The sequence below is a fragment of the Phyllostomus hastatus genome, unplaced genomic scaffold (genome assembly GCF_019186645.2).
Source record: "Phyllostomus hastatus isolate PE091 unplaced genomic scaffold, TTU_PhHast_1.1 phas_contig_34, whole genome shotgun sequence".
In the NCBI taxonomy this organism is placed as follows: domain Eukaryota; kingdom Metazoa; phylum Chordata; class Mammalia; order Chiroptera; family Phyllostomidae; genus Phyllostomus; species Phyllostomus hastatus.
In genome coordinates, this window is record NW_025333857.1 from 16,650,988 (window position 1) to 16,671,799 (window position 20,812).

General features: G+C 39.2%; 1 protein-coding gene across 7 annotated transcripts in view; it reads left to right on the forward strand.

Moving 5' to 3' along the window:
- NFIB (nuclear factor I B) overlaps positions 1 to 20,812 on the forward strand; it is a 429,811-nt gene that overhangs the window by 176,082 nt on the left and 232,917 nt on the right. The window contains exon 1 of one of the 7 annotated variants that reach the window (XM_045840346.1): positions 20,043 to 20,181. The exons of the other annotated variants lie outside the window; for them this stretch is intronic. Coding sequence (XP_045696302.1) covers positions 20,164 to 20,181 — 18 coding nt within the window. The 5' untranslated portion in view covers positions 20,043 to 20,163. Of the gene's footprint in view, positions 1 to 20,042; positions 20,182 to 20,812 lie in introns of those variants that run through there. 7 annotated transcript variants of the gene reach the window in all.

A 20,812-nucleotide genomic window follows, 5' to 3' on the forward strand; every position in this document is an offset into this window, starting at 1 on the left:
CCCTCCTCTCCCTGAAGCAGCTACTATCACCCCCTACCCCTGACTCCCAATCCAGCCTTTTCCTTCCTCTTCCCTCCTCTCCACCAAACTTTAATAAAGTACTGTAAACATGGGGATTACTTGTCTTTACAAAGTAGCTATAAACCCACAGAAGCAGAGAGTAGAGAGAGGAAAGAATCAATAAATGGTGACTGTAGACAGAAAAGGCTGAAGCCCAGAACAAGCGTCCCTGTCAACAGCCCCATCCCTTTAACACTTTTCCTCCTAATAAACCTTTTTGTGATAGCATCTTCTCCTGAAGCATCTGTGTCTGCTCCAGGGAGACACAGGGAAAACCTGGCCATGACTCTCCTCCACAGGACAGCAGGTGGCCAATGGGAAGGGAGGCTGCAGCCTCATCACAGGCTTTCCCACCCCCTGCCCCTTTTCATGTGCTCTCAGGGGAAAATCAAAAAGCTAGGGACCCCTGGCAATGGGACCAAGTAAGAGAAGTAGAGAATGGCTGCTTAAAAGAAGCATCTCCAAGGATGGTTGTAAAGGGGAGAAATTTCACCTATCAGGAAAATGTGGATCGAATGGGGCTGACCTGTTTATCTAAGACAAATCTGGGAATCTCCAGAGTTGTCCCCACAGTCGGGTGGTATGTGGTTTGGAAATGGTGTCCTCCCCTGCAAAATAACCCAACCAAACCATGCCCAGTAAGCAACAGAACCAGGACAAATGATCTCTCTCAGACTCATGCCTTCCTGATGCCTCCTTTCTTCAATCATATACAGGCAAAGACAGAGGAAAACAACATTACAGTCAATTCTGCAGAGAGGAGAGCCATTTAGCCTGAGAAGAGTAAAAGCAAAACAAACCTCCCCCCACAGAAATAGGAAATATACCCTCATTGTTTTATTTGGTAATCAGGGCAGCATTAAGATACATTGATGTCAGAAAACATACCTATGCACATGCATCTATGCACAGGTGTGTGTATATATGTATATTTAGTTGGTGGAGACAGCTTGTTAAGAGAAAGAGAGGAGTTGTGAAGTCAGATAAACCTGACTCGATTGTAATCCTGGCCACTATACCCCCCCTCACAGTGGTGTTCTAAAGATTATGTGGCATCTCATATATGAAAAGCCAGGAGCAATGCCTGGCAAACAGCCTTTGCTCAATAAATGAGTCTTCCTAAATCTTATTCCTTCCTCCCTCCCTCTCTCCCTCTCTTTCTTCCTACTTCTTTCTCCACTGGCCTCCTCCCTGAGCTTTCCAAGGGCTAGTAAGCAAAGAGAAAAATCAATCAAAATTGCCGCAATTTTCAGATTCTAAGGAAATTTTACTGCTCTCTCTGAGTCCCAGTACTGGAACGGTATAACCCATACTAATTCTATGCCCAAATACCACCTAGGATAATTTGTTCTTGGATGGGATTATTTTACTCCCACCCCTGGATTCTTTCTTTTCAACAGTTGAAAAGAGAGAAGCCTTATCTGAAATCCAACTATTTTCATGTTTTTATTTGAGACTATGTGACTAGAGAGCTTCTGGTTTTTTGTTTTTTTTTTTTTTGGCGGGGGGAGGGCATATTATAAATTATGCCATGGCCAAAGAGCCTAAGAAGAGAGAAGCAGAAAAGAATATGTTCTAATGAACTGTGGTCCTGACCCATAACTTCCCAATTGGGAATGCTGTTTTCTTGGTATTTTGACCTTGTCAAAATGACTGATTTTTTTCCCTCCTCAAGAGGAATCACTCTCTAGCTGAGCTGTGTTTCTGGAGTTGCGTTTTGGGACAGACAGCACATCAGTGCATCTGGAAGCATTCACTATGGAAGTGCCTGTCCTGACCCTTCACCAGTGACTGTTGCTAGGAGCCCTTTTACTTTCTCTTTCCCAGAATCAGGTTGTAACAGCAGCATGCAAGCCTGCGAGCCATGGCTGGAGCCCCAGCTTCAGTCAGTGGGAGAATGAACATGTAGAAAATGTTCCCACCTTAGACTTCCTTTTTCCATGGGTCTTATTGTCTGTTCTGCCAATATTGCATTTCCACATTTCACTGGCTTCCTGTCCACTTTCCTGTTTTACCCAGCCTTAACAACCACTGAGAGTCACTAACATTGTAGCATATATTGGGAGGGTGGGCAGACCTTTACCACCCCCGCCCCCAACACTATTGATCATCTCTTTGTTCCTCTCTCTTCTTTCTGCTGCTTATGGCAAGGATGTGGAAACCTGTTGTGTCTTTCTCCCTCTTCAGACATCCTAATTTCCATGTGGTACCTTTCTGGGAGCTGCAAATAGAGATACTTGTCCTTCCTGGAAGCACCTTAAAAAAAAAAAACTTTCTGCAGATTTTGATCTCCATGCACTAGGCATCTTTGGGCAGTAAACAACCTGCACAAACAAACACGAGCATTCTTTATCCCCAAATTCTGGTGTGTGTGTGTGTGTATGTGTGTGTGTGTGTGTGTGTGTGTGTGGCTAGGCTCTTAGTCATTTAGGGACATTTCCCTAAAATGGAAAAGACCACAAAGTGTGATGTCAGAAGACTAGCAGCCTCTGAAACCTTCCAGGGCCTTGTCTTTTATTCTTCATGGGCACTTGTCCAGGAAGAAGCCTGAGATTATGTTTCCTTATTTTGTCTTTGACCTACATTTTTCATTCATTATGGCTTCAATGCCACAGTAGTGGCAGGAAGGCATTTGTTACTGCAATGGGTACAATGGGTATTAATGCCTAAATAAGCCAACTCCTCAAGCACTGTTACATCTTCTGTTCTTGGCTTGACTTTGTTCCAGTGGGCTAGCTTTTGTACTAAACCAGTAACTCACTTTGGGACCACTTGAGAGCTTTACGTTGGCACTGCTGCCTACACAGTTAAGTTCTGGAAAAATTGCCAGGTATAAATAGTACCAACAGATTAATAGATTCCAAACTACATCATTTTGAGTGGGCATTGTAATTTGTATTCTTCCTGAGGAAAAGGTTTGAAGAGTCATCAGTTTCTAGTTTAAGAGAAAGGTTTGCATCTAATTGCTCAGTTATAGCAGTTCTGTACTGACCCCATCCTATAGAACAAGAAACCTCCCAGTTGAGGAGTCTTTCAAAAAACACTTTATCCCCTGAGGTGGCTCTCAATCCTGGCTGCACATTGGAATCACCTGGGGAGCTTTAAAAAATTACCAGGGCCTGAGCTTCTCCTCAATCCAATTAAATTAAAATCTCTAGGGGTGTGGTATGGGCATCTGTATTTTTTTTAAAAGCTCCCTTGGGCGATTCTAATGTTTAGCCAGGGTTGAGAACCACTAATTTATAGGTTGAGAGAACAGCACATTGTGGTGAATAATGCTCATTCCTTTAATAAGTATGTAAAGAACTCCTACTACAGGAGATGGTTTACCGGAGACCAAAAGATGAAGTTGATGGGCACTGTGCTTCTCCATGAGGTGAGGATTTAGTGGGCACATGCTAATGTGCAGGTGTCTGAACAGAACCTTTCTGCAGCATGCTCAACTTTGCTCCTACAAAAAGCATGAGACTGCAAGTCAGGGTCTCAAGTTCCAACTCAGGTTCCATCGCTAACTAGGGAAGTGACCTTGGACAAGTCTCTTTACCACTTGGACCTCAGTCTGCTCATCTATAAAAGGAAGTGGCTGAAAAGAAAACTGCAATTTGTGTTGGTGTACTCCAGCCTTACAGTGTATTGTTAAATTCTCAGAAGCCAATAAGCCTCGCCAGGCAATTGCCAAATTCTTTTGGAGGCTGGCTCACTTCACTCATGCATACTACTGACAAATGACCTTCTGATGTTCCACCAAATCCCTTTCCAAAACCCCAAGTATCAGAGTTTAATTTTTAAATAACACTGGTTTCCCTTAATTCCCTTGGTCTCTCACAAATTAGCAGATGAAGAGAATGGAGTAGTGGTAATGTCTATGAGCAGTGGGTAATGACTAACAGAAGTTTATCCAGTTGGATAAATGTCTAGTGGATTGCTGCTGGGGTCAGTGTTAGTTCTGGTCTTAATTAACATCTTCATTAATAGAGTAGGAGAGGGAAAAAACAATAGCTAATGATATTTGCAGATGGTAGTGAATTCAGAGGTGTTGCTATTACCAGTGAGGGCAGCAAGAGCCATGGGGATATCAGAGATGTGAACAAGAAGTGATTATAATGATGTTTGTTCTGGAAAAGGCAGAATGAAACATTTTTGGGTAAAAATGACAGGAGCACTGGGAAATGCTTTAAACAACAACAACAACAAACACATAAAAATCGTAACTTTCATTTGTAACTTGGTATGCATTTGCCAAGGCAGCTAATGGCTTTACAACTTCTGTCACATGTACTGAGATATTGTCTTGAGCAATAATAATGATAATAACAACAACAACAATAATAATATCCAATGTTTATTGAGTGCTGACAATATGCCAGACAGGGTTCTAAGTAATTTACATGGAAGCAATTTTTATCCTTAAAACCATGATGATGGTTTCTCTTAGGCTCTCAAAAGAATCTGACAGCAGCCTTGCTATGGTTCTTGGATTTCTAGGTGTGAAAGAGGACTGTGAGCTCAAGGAAAAATAAGTATAAAATAGAATAGGCAAGTAAAGTGTAGTGTATGCTCTTTTCCCAAGCTCATCCATGAGCATTCAGAATCTTTCTTTCTGCCTTTAATTTTTTTCCTGCCCCAAATCTGTCTACCACCCTTTTCTGTCATTATGCAATTGTTGGATTAAGACGGTTGGTGAGGGTAGACAGAGAAAAAGCTTGCAAAAGCCAAGAAAGGAAGAAAAGAAGGAAGGAGGGAGAAAGAAAACTAAAATTTATGGCACCACAAGTCATGCAGTAGCACAAGGTGTTGAACACGGTACATATCACAGGTTTTCTTGTTTAACCTTTACTTACCTAATTTTCACAATGACTCTCATAGTTACTAGCCCTCCCTTTTATTAATGAAAGAAGACTCAGAGTTTGGGACATTGGCTATGAACACACAGCTGATAGGCTGAGTGAAGTGCAAACTCCAGCTGGTTTCCTCCTAAACTCAAGTCCTAAAATCATGTCCACGAATACATATTTTTTTCCTTTCAATTTAGCCCTGGCCAGTTAATGACAACACACAGCCATACATGCAGAACAAGGAGGTATCAAAAAATTCAGAAGCGAATAAACACTGAGGAACAGAGGGGTGAAGGGAAAGTAGCCAGGACCCACATCCACTGCCCAATTCAATGTGACTGAATTTTTTATAATTAGATTTTGAAATTAGGAAAAAAGGAATTTGCAAATGAGAAAGGCTTCACAACAGTGGAGCCTATAGTACCGTGGATTTGACCTTGAGGGAATTTGGCCGAGAGTATTAGTGTCTGAGACAAAAGTAAACTGAAAGGAAAAACATTTGAGTGCTCAAAAGCTGAGACTCTTTTTGGCAAACGTGAAGCCCAGGGCCAGATGGATGCCAAAGGTCTTCAAAACTGTATCAGAGAAGCTTCAGGAAGTGGGAAACATGTGGCCTGCCCTGGGCACGCAGTCCCCTGTCCCACAGCCTCACTCTGAAATGAGGCTCCAAATGCCAACTCAGGGTTAGAATCAGTAACTAAAATTTTAAAATGATGGAATATACATTTCAGAGTTGATACATAAAAGGTATAGCTCAAGGAATAAATATAAAGCAAACATGAAGATAAACAAGAACCAGGTCAAGAATACATTATCTGTATCTCAGCAGTCTCCTCCCCATCACCTCCTTCTCCCAAGAGGTAACCATCATCCTGATTTTTCTTAAGATCATTTCCTTGCTTTATTGGTTTTTAATTTCAGTTTTAGCACTCATGCAGGCCTGTTTTTTAACTTTATAAATAAAGTCATACTGCATGTATTCTTTTACAACTTGCTTTCTTTCAACCACATATTATATATAAATAAACTGCCATGTATGTATCCATTCTACCTTTGTAGGGACTTTTGGTTGTGTCTAGTCTGGAGTATTTAGGAACAATTCTGATGTGAACTTCCTGTACATGCCTCCTGTTGCACATGCACAGTAGTTTCCCGAGGGAGGGGATGGAAATCTATTACCAACAGGCCAAACAGAACCTACTGCTTGTGTTTGTACAACTTGTGAGCTAAAGAAGGTTTTTATGTTGTAAGTGAGGCAGTAAAAAACAAAAGGGGAAAACTGCCTCATGCCATGTAAAAATAACATTAAATTCAAATTTCAATGTCTATAAATAAAGTTTTATTGCAGTACAGTTGGACTTGTTGTTCACATATTGTCTGTGGATACTTTAGTGCAACGTGACAGAGTTGGATCGGGGCATCAGAGACTATCTGGCTGCAGAGCCTAAAGTATGGATTGGTTACAGAATATCTGAATTAAAATGAAAATTCAGGGACTCTTATTGAAAAAAAAAGGCCAAGACTGTCAGCATGGAGACAGCAGAGCATGAAAGTAAGCACAGAACCTTTCTGAGCACACAGTGCTGTGCTCATGCACAGGCCCACGACCGTGAGGCTGACACTGCCTCCAGTTTTCTGGCCCTTTGCAGAAAAGGTTTGCTGACCCTGCTCTAGTACATATTCCTAGAATGGAAACTACAGTGATCCTAGATAAAATAAGATGCTATATGCAAAACAGCGAGCACAATATCTGGTAATTGGCAAGAATTACTATAACTTAGAGGCTCTCTTTCCTTCCAACTTCCACCTGGGCTTTCCGGCCCCCAAGAGGTCAGTCTGTAGTGTTTCTTTCCAAAAAGGTCAGGTTCTCAGATGGCTGTCAGTTACCATAATTGCTGATGACTATTTGGCTTAATTCTACCACAACCCCATTCCCTTCAGGCTCATGCAATTTATGAAAGATCTTTGAATTAAAGTGACTTTTAAGCCCAAAGGAATGAACGAATTAAAATCCACAGGTGTTATTTCCAGCTTCCAAGTTGGAAGAGTGTCTGTCTGATCACATTGAGGGTTTCTTAGAGAAAACTTGTTAAAAAGCAAAGAAAACACTGGATTAATTCATTAATAGTATTAAAAAGAACAAATTAAGAGTACTAACAATACTTGATTTCAAGCCTTATTGTAATGCTATAGTAACTAAAATAGTATGCTACTGACATCAAGATAGACAAACTGATCAATGAAATAGAACAGAGAATGCAGAAACAGACCCACAACATATATGGATGATACTATAAAGGGGATTCAGTAGAGAAAAGACAGTCTTTTCTACAAGTGGTACTGCAACAATGAGATATCCACATGAAAAAAATTCCAATCCACACTTTGCATTACATACAAAAATTACATCAAATAGATTATAGACCTCAAGGTAAACCATAAAAGTGTAAAAACTCCAAATGAAATTGGTAGAAAAATCTTTGTGATGTTGGATTTGGCAAAATTTCTTAGATATCCAACAAAAAGCATGATTTATAACTATAACTTCACCAAAACTTTAAAATTCTACTCTACAAAAAACATAGCTAAGAGACTGAAAAGAAAGCCACAGTCTGAGAGAAAATATTGCAAATTAAATATTTGATAAAGGACTTGTATCTACAATATACAAAAAAGCTCTAATAATTCAACAATAGGAAAGTAAACACCTCAAATTTTAAAATCAGCAAAAGATTTGAATAAACACTTTACTAAAGAAGATATGAGAATGATAAATGTGCACATAAAAAGATGCTAGACACTATGAGTCATTAGACAAACCAATGTTAAAATGGTAAGAGAATATACCACATACCTTTAGAATGTCTAAAAATAAAAGACTTGGTCGTACTAAGTTAGTGAGGGTGTGAAGGAACTGGAACTCTCACACATTTCTGATGGAATTGTAAACTGGTACAGTTACTTTGGATAACAATTTGACAGTTCCTAAAAAAGTTAAACCTTCACAAGTTATCTACCATAAGCCCAGAATCTCCATTCCTAGGTATTTAATGGAGAGAACCGAAAGCTTATGACTGTACAAAGACTTGTACACAAATGCTCATAATAGCTTTATAAAATAGTAAAAAACTGGAAGCAATCTAATTGTCTACCAACAAATGATAGATAAGTTATATGATGGAATACTACTCCATAATAAAAAGAAATGAACTATTGATGTGTATAAGAACATGAATAAATGTCAAGATATGCTGAATGTAAGAAGCCAAACAAAAAGGAGTGTGTGCTGTGTGATTCCACTTGGATAAAATTCTAATGCAAGCCAAGTGATAAAGACAGAAAACCCATCAGGAGCTGCAGGGGTGGGGGAACAGGAGGGAGGGATGACCAAATGGCACAGAAAACATTTTGAAGGTGACTGAAATGTTTCCTGTCTTGATTCTAGTGATAGTTTCATGAGTGTACACATATGTGAAAACTTATCAAGCTGTACACTTTAAATATGATCAGTTTATTGTATGGCAACTATTCCTTAATAAGTATATTTAAAAAAACTCACAAAAATACTGCAACATTGAGTGACATTGGAAGCCATAAAATGGGAAGAGAAATCTGCAAGAGATAGAACTGACAAAGGTCTCTTTCACAATTTATAAAGAACTACAAATCAATTAAAAACAAAAACTGGAGAGCCCAACTAAATAAATGGGCAAAATATTTGAACAGACACTTTACCAAAGATGATATACAAATGGCCAGTACACAGATGAAAAGTATCTCAACCTCCTTTGTCATCTGGAAAATGCAAATAAAAACCATCATTGAGATATTACTATACTCCAGTTATTTAAACAAACAAAAAAAAAGACCAATTATACAAAGTGCTATTGAAGATGTTAATCAACTAAAAGTCTCATACAATGCTGTTGGGAGTATAAATTTGTAAATCTGTTTAGAAATCTTTTGGGCATTATCTACTAACATTTATTATAGGTGCCCTGACTGGTGTAGCTCACTGGGTTGGGCAACCTCCCATAAACCCTCCCACAAACCAAAAGGTCGCAGGTTTGATTCCTAGTCAGTGCACATGCTTGGGTGTGAGCCAGGTGCCCAGCTGGGAGCATGCAAGAGGCAACCCATCAATGCTTCTCTCCTTCTTTTTCTTCCTCCCTTCCCCTCTCTCTAAAAATAAAAAAATACAATCTTTAAAAAATTTATTATAGGTACTTCATAGCCCAGAAATTCTACTAGCTTTATGCCCAGGAGAATGCATACCAGAAAACATGAAAAAGAATGCTCATATCTCCATTATTTGTATTGCCTCCAAAGTGGAAACAACCCAGTAGTTGTCAGGTATACAACAAATTTTCTGGTATGCATACAATAGAATTCCATACTGCACTGTGAGAACCACCGCCCCTGAAACTTGGTTACCTACAACAGCAGGAACTCACATGAAATGTCGAACAAAACAGTTCAGACACAAAAGGGTACATATCATGCTTCCCTTTATATAAAGTTCAAAAACAGACACTATAAGTTTATATTATTTGAAATCAGGGTAGTGGTTATCTTTGAGAAGGATTGTGGGAGTATTAATTGGCAGAAAACAGCATGTGGTTTATGGATTGTCAGTAAATTTTCCATTGCTTAATATGTATGGTGGTGATAGATAATTCATCTAGCTATACACTAATGATGTGCCTTTTTTTCTACATGCATGATATAAAGTTTTTTCTTTTTATTGCTCTATTAACAGTCCATTGTATGAATGGACAGTAATTTTTTTTAAAGCCCAGGAAAAGAGATGAGGGAAATCACTTACATCTCATCCTCTAGGGATCCAAAGAATTAGGTCAAGGCTGCTAAAATACCTCTTTCCTGCTGGGTGACTAAGTCCTGACGGGTCTTTACTGTCGCTCTACAGTGCTGATAAAGTTTTCCATACTTATGGCTCCCTGTTGGGGAGTTTGGGGGCTTAGAATGAGCCCCACAGAAAGGAGCGGATATTTCAAGGCTGGGTAAAGCCACTCTACTGAGGATGGGACATGTAGGGGGAAAAAATGTTTGCATAAAATTGGTAGTTAAGAGCCAAGGGTCTAGAAACACACCTTAAGTTCAAATCCTGCCTATGACATGTGAGAGTTATTGACCTTGGGTAAGTTATTTACTCTCTCTGTACCCTAGTTTTCTCATCTGTAAAATGGAAACAACACTGTACCTATATCACAGGATATTTAAGAAGATAAATGAGTTAAAATGCTTAATAAGTATTCTAACATGAAAATGAAAATAGGTTAGCTTGAAAGGGAAAGCATCACTCACCACACTCAGGCTTGCAAAGGAAAGGGCAGAGTGGTTTTCAACGAGCTGTCAAAGCTCTGAAACTGTCCTCAGATACTGCTCTCGTCCCCCGTCCTAGATAGATATTCTGATACACTGTATGTTGCAAAAAGCTTTGCATACTCCCCTTTTCCTTCTTTTGATAAACATCTTCCTGCAAGGTTTCTAGAATTCTCAGTTCACCCTTTTGACCTCATAGAGAAGCCTCCCAAGCATATGCATTCAAAACAACACCACACAAATTCTGTATTTTTGTCAGCTCCTGCCATGGTCTCTGTTCCCCTGCCCCATCCCAGGTCTCTTTGCTCTATGCTAGAATGTTGTTTTTGTTCACACTGTATCTGCTGGACATAGCAAGTAAGTGTTCATTAGTTGCCTGGAGTTAGAATATCTTATTCAGTAGATGAATGAAACTCTTTGTATCACAGGGTTCTAAAGGATTCTCAATTTTTATAATTTGGGTAGCATCATTCTGTGCCTGTTATTGAGCCAGCCCTTTGGAAATGGTTACTGAGGACAGCAGCAGTGTCCCATGTCTTCCCTTGAGCCAGTGCCTGCCACAGGGCTGGTGCTCCTTAAATGTTTAGGAAGAGGCCCCTGCTTAAGATGAGAGCATAGAAGTGAAGGTGAGATATAAACTACCTCCCCCAAATTTCATACTGCACCACAGCCTCTTTTAAATTCATCTTATGTAGCATCAGAGAACTGGGAATAATCCTCTGGGGTTTTTTTTGTTTTGTTTTGTTTTGTTTTTTAGAGAGAGGGAGAGGGAGAGGAAAGGGGAATCTTTTTTTTTTTAATTTTATTTATTTATTTTTAGAGAGGGAAGGGAGGGAGATAGAGATAGAGATAGAGAGAGACATCAATGTGTGGTTGCTGGGGGTCATGGCCTGCAATCCAGGCATGTACCCTGGCTGGGAATTGATCTGGGTTTTTAAACTAGAATTGCAAATGAATGCTTTATGCCAGGCCCAGAGAGGCTGCGAGGTCCGGTCATTGTCACAGACCACATTAGCCCTTATTTACAATTTCTCACCACATCTGAAGGACGAGGTTGGAGACAAATAATAATCTGACAGATTCAGGATATATTTATTGAGAAAGGCCTACATTTCAGACTCGTTCATACATAGTTTGACACAGGATATTTTTCGATCCCTAAACAACATCACTGACATGGGCCTTTTTTTCTTATGTTCCTTTTGAAGGTAAGGAGACCTAGGCTCAGAATTATTGATATTACATGCTATGCCAGAATCACATAGCTTTTGGGTGGCTAAGTCAGGAATTGAATCCAAAACCCCAGTGCCTCTTAGTCCAAGTCTAAAGTCTCTACTCCATTACCTGTAGAACATACTAGAGAATGAAAATAATCTCGTTACATTCTTGACCCAAACTGGTTAACCCAGCTCCATGAGATCTTTAATCACCACAGGGTACTGAATGAATCACGGCTGTATCCAAAGCTCCAATCCACATTCAAAGGAGCAAGATCTATTCCATTGATAATATTAAAAAGAATATGCCTGAGGTTCTAAAGGAAATTTCAAAAGAAGAGTGATAAAAACGCTTTAAGGAATACTTGAGAAACCTCCCCAGGCAACTCCTATGAAGGAGCCACATTCATCAAGATGGTTACAGCATGACTAAGTCCTTTCTGCCTGTACAGGTCTGCTATGGCCATGGGTTTTGGAATTAGAAAGATCTAGATTAGGAGCTCTAGGACCTTCTGTTGATAACCAAATCTCTCTGAGCCTCAGGCTCCTCATCTTTAAAAGAGCTGAGATAATGTACAGGACCTACTGAGAACAGAGCAGAGCCATAATTAGACCTCAGTACCTAGTAATTACCATCACTTGTCATGACTCTCATCTTTACCTAAGGCTGGAGAAAACTACTGCCCCAGGAGAGGGCTTGCTTAAGTAAGTTGCTGGCAAAGGTCACAGTAAAGAAGATCCAGCTCGTGGGTAGACATTTAAAATGCTCTGGAAGAAGCCTGCGTATCTACAATGTAGGAAGACCCAGCAGAGACGGTCTGGCTTCCTCACGTGGAATGGCGTGCCCATGTTGCTTAACTAACATGGTGTTTTGGGCAGAACAAGGGTCATTAAGACCTTCTGTGAATGAGCCTAGAGCCTGATTGAATGTGGACCACTTCCATGCATGCCAAGAGAGTAATTGTAGACTCAACATGTGCATAATGTATGACCTTCTCAATTATTTACTGTGCAGACTCTGTCACGTTGTATGTTTGTTCTCAGGTCCTTCTCCACTTGGGACTAGAACCTAGAGAGTGGGTGTTCTGTTTGAAGAACAAAGCACTACAAGCAAGTGCAAACTGCACAAGACATTTCATGTCAATGACAACATGGCCTGCTTTCTGAACAAATTCTAAGAATTGCCCACATGGATATAGAGATCAGGCATTCTTAGATGGTATATCTAAGAACCTTTATTCTTTATTCTTTTTTATAGAGTCCATTTGTTGAACAATTGCCAACAATGATTCTTTTTTTTTTAACTTTCCAAAATCTTAAATTCATAAAAGAAAAAAAGTTCTTGGTTGCACCATGTACCCTGATTTAATGTGCAGGAAATACAGTCTCTGTACAGATGTGGGAGTTTTATCTTTTCTAGGGCAGTGGTGGTCTCCTAGGCTATGTGGTATTATCATCACGCCTCTAAGAGATATGTCTGATGGAACATTGTAAGCCATTTAACTTTTTAATTAGGTAATTTCTTTATCAACAAGAACAGATTCGATGTTATCTCTAAGAAATGATCATCTTCCCTCACTTGCATTCAGGCATTTTGTTTTTAGTGAGAGAAACAGGAAGAGTTGCTGTGAGCAGGGCCAGGATTCATGGAGACTCAGGCATCTGGCTTATGGATGTCAAATGTTAATTTTGACCTGGAGAATAAAAGGTGGTGAATGGCTAACCTGGGACAGTTCAGTCTGTAAAGGAGCTTGTGGTCATGGTGGTTCTGGTGAGGCTGTCACACTGGCATGCAGAACCAGCTTCCCACATGCTCTGAAATAATTGTTACTATAAAAAACACCTGTTTCAAGTCAGGAGGCCTATTTTATGATTCTGGCACTGCTACTAACTAGCTCAGCAGCCTTAAGCAAGTCACTTTACCTCTCTGAACTTGTTTTTATTTTTCACCTATTAGAAGAACATTTGGAATAGATCAAGTATTGTAAACTCATGCGTACAGGAGGCAAGTGGGTAACGAAAATGAGGAAAGTGGTTGTGTGTAATGCGACAGAGTGATGGGGACTGTGGAGACCGAGCGCAGCAGTCGCTCCGCTCCAACCCATAGGTCCTGTGCCCAACGCTCGTCCAAAAAGTGTCTTGCCTTCCACTTTTCAAGAGAAGCAGGATATCCTGATTTTTAGTAAAATACTCCAATTTTTAAATATCGACAGTGAATCCAACATTAAAAGCATGAGAGGACAAAAGAGAGATGTTGCCAGTTTTGTTTCTCTTCCAGTTTTAACCTTTTACAATTTTGTGCCTCTTCACTCATATCAATGATATAGATGATTAAGTGGGAAAGTTGCAGAAGGAAATTCTATCCACCTTAAGATATAACTGTGCAAGCAGCATACATGTATAGAAGCACAACTGGAATGGCATATATTCAAATGAAACAAAAATTTTAGGTGATGGGACAGTAGGTGGATGCTATTTGTATTTTATTATTTATTTACAGTGTCTCTACTTTTGTTTGTACAAAAATTTGAGATAATAGTACAAGAAATAATGAGGGCAACTCAGGATGGTGCCAGATATGAAGAGAAAAAGGGAGAGAGTGATATTAAGTATGTTCTTGAAACTTGTATTTCTACCCTGACTTCTGTATTTGTTTGTCAGCCACCCTTAAACACTAGGTGATTAAAAGAAGGCAGTAGTAGGGGCAGGCAGTGTAAACCCTGTGTGCCTGGCATCTTCCACCTAACACTGCTCCTGCCCCCCTTTTCCCCTTGTTGTTTATAAAATGACTTCCCATGTCATGAAGAATAGTGGTATCAAAAGTTTCCCAACTTTGTTAGTTTGGCTTCTGAATATAGTACAGGCTTTGGTTTGGTTTTGAGTGGGTGGGGTGTTGTGGGGAGAACACCTTACTTTTATCATCCCTATTTACACTTTTCTTTGGTTTCTATCAGACTCACACTAGCTACCTGTAAAGTGAGCAGAAAACCAGAGGTTGTTATTTATTGTTTACTTGAAGGCTTTCAAGATACCCCATGAGAAGATTACCCTTGTCTAAAAACTTTAGAAGACACTAATTTGAGCATAAGAGAATCAAAGGTCTTCATCATATACACAGAAATCCTCAAACATGTACCTACCCATGCATGGTAGCACCTACAGGGCCCATGCTAAGCATGTGATGCCTGTTTGTACAAGGATTGCCTTCTTCCTCTACTCCCTGAGAAGTATGTAGGCTTCCTTAGTTATGGAATAAAGACAAAAGAAGGTGGTTATTGATATTCATTAGTAGTAGGCAACTTGAAATGATACTATCATGTTCTAGATAGGCCAAGAAGAATCCTTGGTACTAAAGCCAACCACAGGATGTGGATGCAGGGGGCTTGCCATTCACTTTCTTCTTGAAAATGGCCCACTGAGCAAAAGGCAGGATGGTCCTTTGCCAGGATTTTTTTGAAGGATCAGTAGACTGTCTAGCGCTTTTTACATCCTGTTGCCTCACTGATTCCGGGATTGCCAGATGCTTCTCTTTTATGAAAAAGGTTAAAAAAATATGGGAAATTTTTTCATATATATGTATATATATATGGTTTTTTCATATATAAGGTTGTTTCAGAAATCTTATATATGGCACAAATCTCCTGAAAGATTTTTTGAGAAAACTCTTGCTTTTTCTTTGCTTAATTTAATTATCATTATAGCTGAAATTCATTCAACTCTATTATTTTCTTTCAATGGGTACTTTGATAGTTGAAATTCTAAAATTATATAAAAAATGTGAGTAAGCAAGATATGAAGATTGAATTGCTCATAGATTTTTAAGAAGTAAGTCTTAAGGCATAAATAAGCTAAGAAAGATCAGTACTTCAAGTTTTCAAATTGAGAATAAATATGAAAATAAAAATGATTTTTCAAAGCTGAGAGATGTCTTTGATTTCTTGCCATTCATCAGAGATTAAGATTTTTCACACATTGAGTCATAACTAGAGGGTTTCCCTGCCCCACCCGGTAAACCACCTTAGCCCACTCTTGAAAATCTCTGGTTCATATACAGAATGAGTCTGAGACTATCTCTTTTTAGCCTGTGAAATTTAACAAGACCAAGCCCTGGGCTTGGTGAGGCGGTGAGCCATACCACTATCTCAGGTTTTTGATGACACCACAAGCCACTGGAGATTTATTATGTTAGCAGATGTCATCAGATATATGTGTGCACAGGTGCAGCATGCAGTTAGTGAAAGAAGGAACACTGTGTGTGTATATTTATTTTTGTACCCATAGTCTCAGTGGTTAGAAAATGACCTGGTGTGCCTGTCCTGGCTGGTGTGGAGTTTCTATTTCATTGTGAGGGCCTATCCAGTAATCTCTTGAAGTCTTTTCTACAGATATAATTCTGTATGATGAGCAACTATGTCTTGTGGGAAAGGCATCGTGTTTATTTTTACAATCAATGCCTAAAGAACAGGCATAACGGATCATAGCTAAACACTGCTATAACCAGTGAGAAACAAAAATAGTTCCCAGAGGTTGTTATTTATACTTGGGTATTCTTCCTACACAACAATAGACTAAGTGTGCATTCTCCCCTCCTCAGCAGAACTTGTACGGGACAGCCCACATCAACTGATCTCAAACAAAATGCCAAAGTTGGCATTTGATAAATGTCCTAACTTAAGCCTCTCGAAATATTTTTAAATTATTAAGAAATAATTAAAACTAATTCCAAGAGGCAATATGAAAGAGGCATGCTTACACAGGTTTATACATTATATATTTTTTAAACTCTAAAAAATAATTTTACGATTGTTTTAAAAGATGGCATGTTTTATTTAGCATTGGATCTTAAATATTATATCTTTATTATGTACATTAAATTTGCACAAATGCTGGCATAGTGATGGACTAAATATAATAATCTAATAAATTAGTGTGTACTCTTTAATAATAAAAAATAATAGAAATAAAAACATGCTTCCTATATTTTTGAGAAAGAGAGAAGTAAGATAAAATAAACACCTTTGGGGTGATGACTGAAAATTACTGGTTTAGATGGGGTAGAGGAATTACTTCAATTATGACGTAAAGCATTGTAATAATGCATGCCTTTTAGAAATAATTATATAGTGATTATTCTCACAGATAAACACACACACAGATGTTGCTAGTACAATTTTAAAAGTTCTTAATTTGAAGAAAATGTACAGAAACTGCATTACCAATTAAGTGGCTGTAGGAAGAACCAGAAAATCTCAAGTGTCAGTATACTCAAAACTCTTCTACTATGTTCTAAGGAATAAACTGTGCCTGCAACTAAAGACAGGAAAAAAATGAACTTTTCTACGGCAATCACTTTAGTTAGATGTGTCAGGGGACCAAAAATGTCTAAGTAATATTGGACAGTTCTTATTTTTAAACATGAATAATTAGTTATAATTTCTAAAAAGATTACTATACAACAATATTGGACATTAATACATTCTAGGAAAGACTTTTAACCAAGATAACTTTAACTTTTTAAAAAGGCATCTATTTTAAAACACTCCCTAATTTCTACATATTTATTTACATGACAAAATATGGAAACCAGAAAATCAAGTGATGTAGATTAGAAGAACATGATTAACCAATTAAAAGATTTAGGAGGTGACCACTAATTAGTGAGACTGATTTCTATAACACATGATTAAAAATTAGCCTTCTCATTTCATAAACCTTGGTTATTATTTAATTATGATATATATACATATTTGACAGACAGAAGAGTGATTACATAGGAATAAATATTCTTGTAAGCTTCACATGTCAAAAGAAACAAATGACATGCGAGTAAAAAAAGATGATCTGTGAAAGGCTGAACATGACTTGCAGTGGTACATTCTATTAGCAAATAATATGCTTAGGAAGAAATCCTCTGACAGGTGACACCAAGTCTAGATTCATTCAAGTCATCACTAGAAGCCCAGAAAATCCTTTTCTTTTCCCTTTCCTATTCCATTCTCCATTTTGTGTTTAGAATATTTCGTAAACAAAACTGATTCTTCCTGTAATATCATTTCTCTTTTACATGAAATAGATGTTGGGAAGGATTGGTAACTCTGCTACGGACTTCAAATAATTACGAGAGAAAAGTTTCTGAGGCATACTTACAAAAGTTTTGGAATTTGGTAATATTGTCCATTTAAACACTGTCTCCCCTGCCTAAATAATATTTTTAAAATTTAGCTGCATTGATTTTTAATATTTTATTTTTGTTTCCTAGTGCTAAATGTGATTACTTAACCATAAAACTACTATTACGATATCCTATAATGGAAACAGATCTGTTTGTTACCCACCTGAATTGACTGCCTGGGTAGACTGAGTTACAGTTACACCAGCTGAGTGGTTAAAAATACCTAACTTGGAACAAGATAAACGTTAAAATTTAATTTTCCTTTGGCAGTTATAGCTGAGTATGGAGATATACATACCTACATATGTGTGTGCATGTATGTATCCCCACCCTTCATGTCCTTTCCCAAAGTTATAAATATAAATATATATTGTGATAGTTTTTAAAAAAATTTTTTGGACAGGAAATTGGGAACTCTTAAATCTTCAGTTTAATAACTCACTTTTAAGTCTAGCATTTTCTCGAGTCCAATTTGATCAATCCAATTTTTAGTTTTACACTTATTATCATTGAAAATAGGCCCTGGCTGGGTACCTCAGTTGGTTAGAGCCTCCACAGGACACACCAAGTCTGCAGGTTTGACGCCCCCCCAGGGCGCATGTAAGGATCAACCAATGAATACATAAGTAAGGGGAACAACAGATCCATGTTTTTCTCTCTGCCCCTAAAATCAATTTAAAAAATTTAAAAAATACATGTATCATTCACATACAGCAAAACATCTATATAATGTATATATATATATATATATGTTCAGGAGCAGAACAACCATTTTTTTTTGTTGACATGAGGCCAAAAATGTCTTGTTTTATAATACACATTTTTGGAACTAAAAACCAAAACAATGTTGTTTAAATTCTTTTGGACTTTGAGGGTAAACACCAGTGGGATTAAAATATTGACATGCTCACATTTAGTAGAGAGCTAAGAACAATTCATTGGGAGTTATTCCAGTCTCACTGGTAATCACATAATTGAACAGGATTTTTAGAGGATATTTGAAGCTATTGTTGTCTGTTGTGCAATTACATAATTAGTCAGGATCTCCGTAATAAAATCTTTTCCAAACACAGGTGGGATAGTACCACGTAAATTTAGGGCTCATGTTATATTTTCACTTTTAATATTTAAATTTAAAAACAGAATTATATCACAACGTAGTTTAAGCATTTTTACCCCAACACAAGTGCTTAAAATAAAAATAATTATTTTAAAACTATGCAGAAAACTACATATCTTTAACTTAAAAAATGCTAATCAAATCTTCCTTGTGAACATTAAGTCACTACCAAATCTCACCTAGAGTGTTTACTTCTCGGGACCCAATGGTTGCATACATCTCTTTTGTGTTGCTTATTTCTTCCCCCTACCCCTAAATTACTGACATTCACTTTGACGTAAAGACACAGGAACCAAAAGTGCCCTTTCTGGCAGTTTTGCTTTAATCATAACGCTACGCATTAAGGACCATTTCAGAACTCTCTTTACACGGAAACAAACGTGGCCTTGCGAAGTTGACCGAGCAACGTGGCGGGAGGTAGGGAAGTCAAAACAATTCTGTAATCACTGTGGTTCTTTTGTGAAGAGTCGCGAGCGGCTGTTCGTCCCCGCTCCCCTCTCCCCACGCCCGCGGAGAAGCCCCTCGACCGCTGCAGCACTAAGGCGCCTGGAGCCGGGGACCAGGCAGACGGGCGGTGCTTCCCTCCTCGCCCGCCCCCACGCGCTCCCGCCCCACCAGGTCCACCACTCGCGAGGGGCGCCCGCAACCCGCAGGCCGCCACACCCACTCAGGCCGGCTCCCGCCTCCGCCGCCGCGGGTGACCTGATGAATATGCATCGCTGAGCGCCAGCCTTGGGCTCCTCCTTTCGGTTTCCTTCCCGCCGCCAGGCGGAAGCGGAGAGCCGCGCTTCCCGCGCGCCCAGGCCAGCCGGCCGGGGTGGGGCGGGACTGGCGGCGAGCGGGAGAAAGAGTAGAAGCCTGGGTGGCGGCGGCGGACCGAGCGCGGAAAGGGTGCGCGGGTGGGTGGCGGTTCCGGGGCTGCCCCGCCGCCGACCAGGCCAATCCGAGGGGGAGGAAGGGCGAGTGCGCAAGCCCGCGGGTGCGCCGGTTGCATCTGCCCGCAGCCCGGGTGGAGAGTCAGCCCCCACCCCTAGAACAGTCTTGCTAACACAACAATAAAACCCAGCAAACACACGCACGCACGCACGCACACGCACACTCTGGACGGCTTTCAAGTCAACCAAGAAAAACAATCTTCTGCAAGTAAGAGGAAGGAAAACTGGATATCCAGACAGACTGGGACTGGCTGCCTGCTTTTAAGACTTGACTTTTACCGCCTTTTCTTCTGGGGTCAAGAATTGTGGCATTACAGAAACAATAATTTAAAAAAAAGACTACTCCCGGATTACCTTTTTAAAAAAATTAAACACAAAAGCGACACCAAAACAACCCTTGAAAAAAATCCACAAAACTGTACCTGAGACACGTGAAGTCAGCGGCCCAGGGTTCTGTTACAGATTCAAGATCTCTTATTTAATGCAATACAGTGCGATGGTATGTGGCTTTGAAATGATGGGTTTTATTTCCTTGTTTTGTCCGTCCCTTGCACCCTCTTCCACCTCAGACACAGATTTTTTCCTGTTTGTACCTTGAAAACTAACTGTTTTACCTAAATGTTATTTCTGCTTTACTGGTTGAGCTATAGTACTGGACTTCTAGACCTAATGAAAATATGTAATTTTTTTAGCTTTGTCAATTTGAGTTTATGTTTAATACTTTATGGCAGGAATCAATGGATAATGTTGGGAGTCCAAACAGTGAAATGTAGCATTTTCCCCGGCTTTAGCTTCCTGCTTTACCCTCCCCCAATTTTGGAAAAAGTTACTGTACAGATAATATTTCATTTATATCTTGTAGCCTATTCTTTCTTTTTGCAGCATTCTTCATTTTAAGGTGAATACATACAGCTTTGTTATATATTCTCATTTAAAAATACATTTTTAAGTGAGGGTAGTACTATATAGCTCTGTTCATTGCAAAGCAGGACTGAATTGTTAGCCCTCTTCCTCCCCCACCCCACCGCTTAACAAAAAAGATTATGATGGATTTCTTCCCGCTCCTGGTAAAACTTTTTTTCCCCCTCCTGCCCTGCTGTTTTTGCTGTAGAATTTTTTTCCCTTCTAAG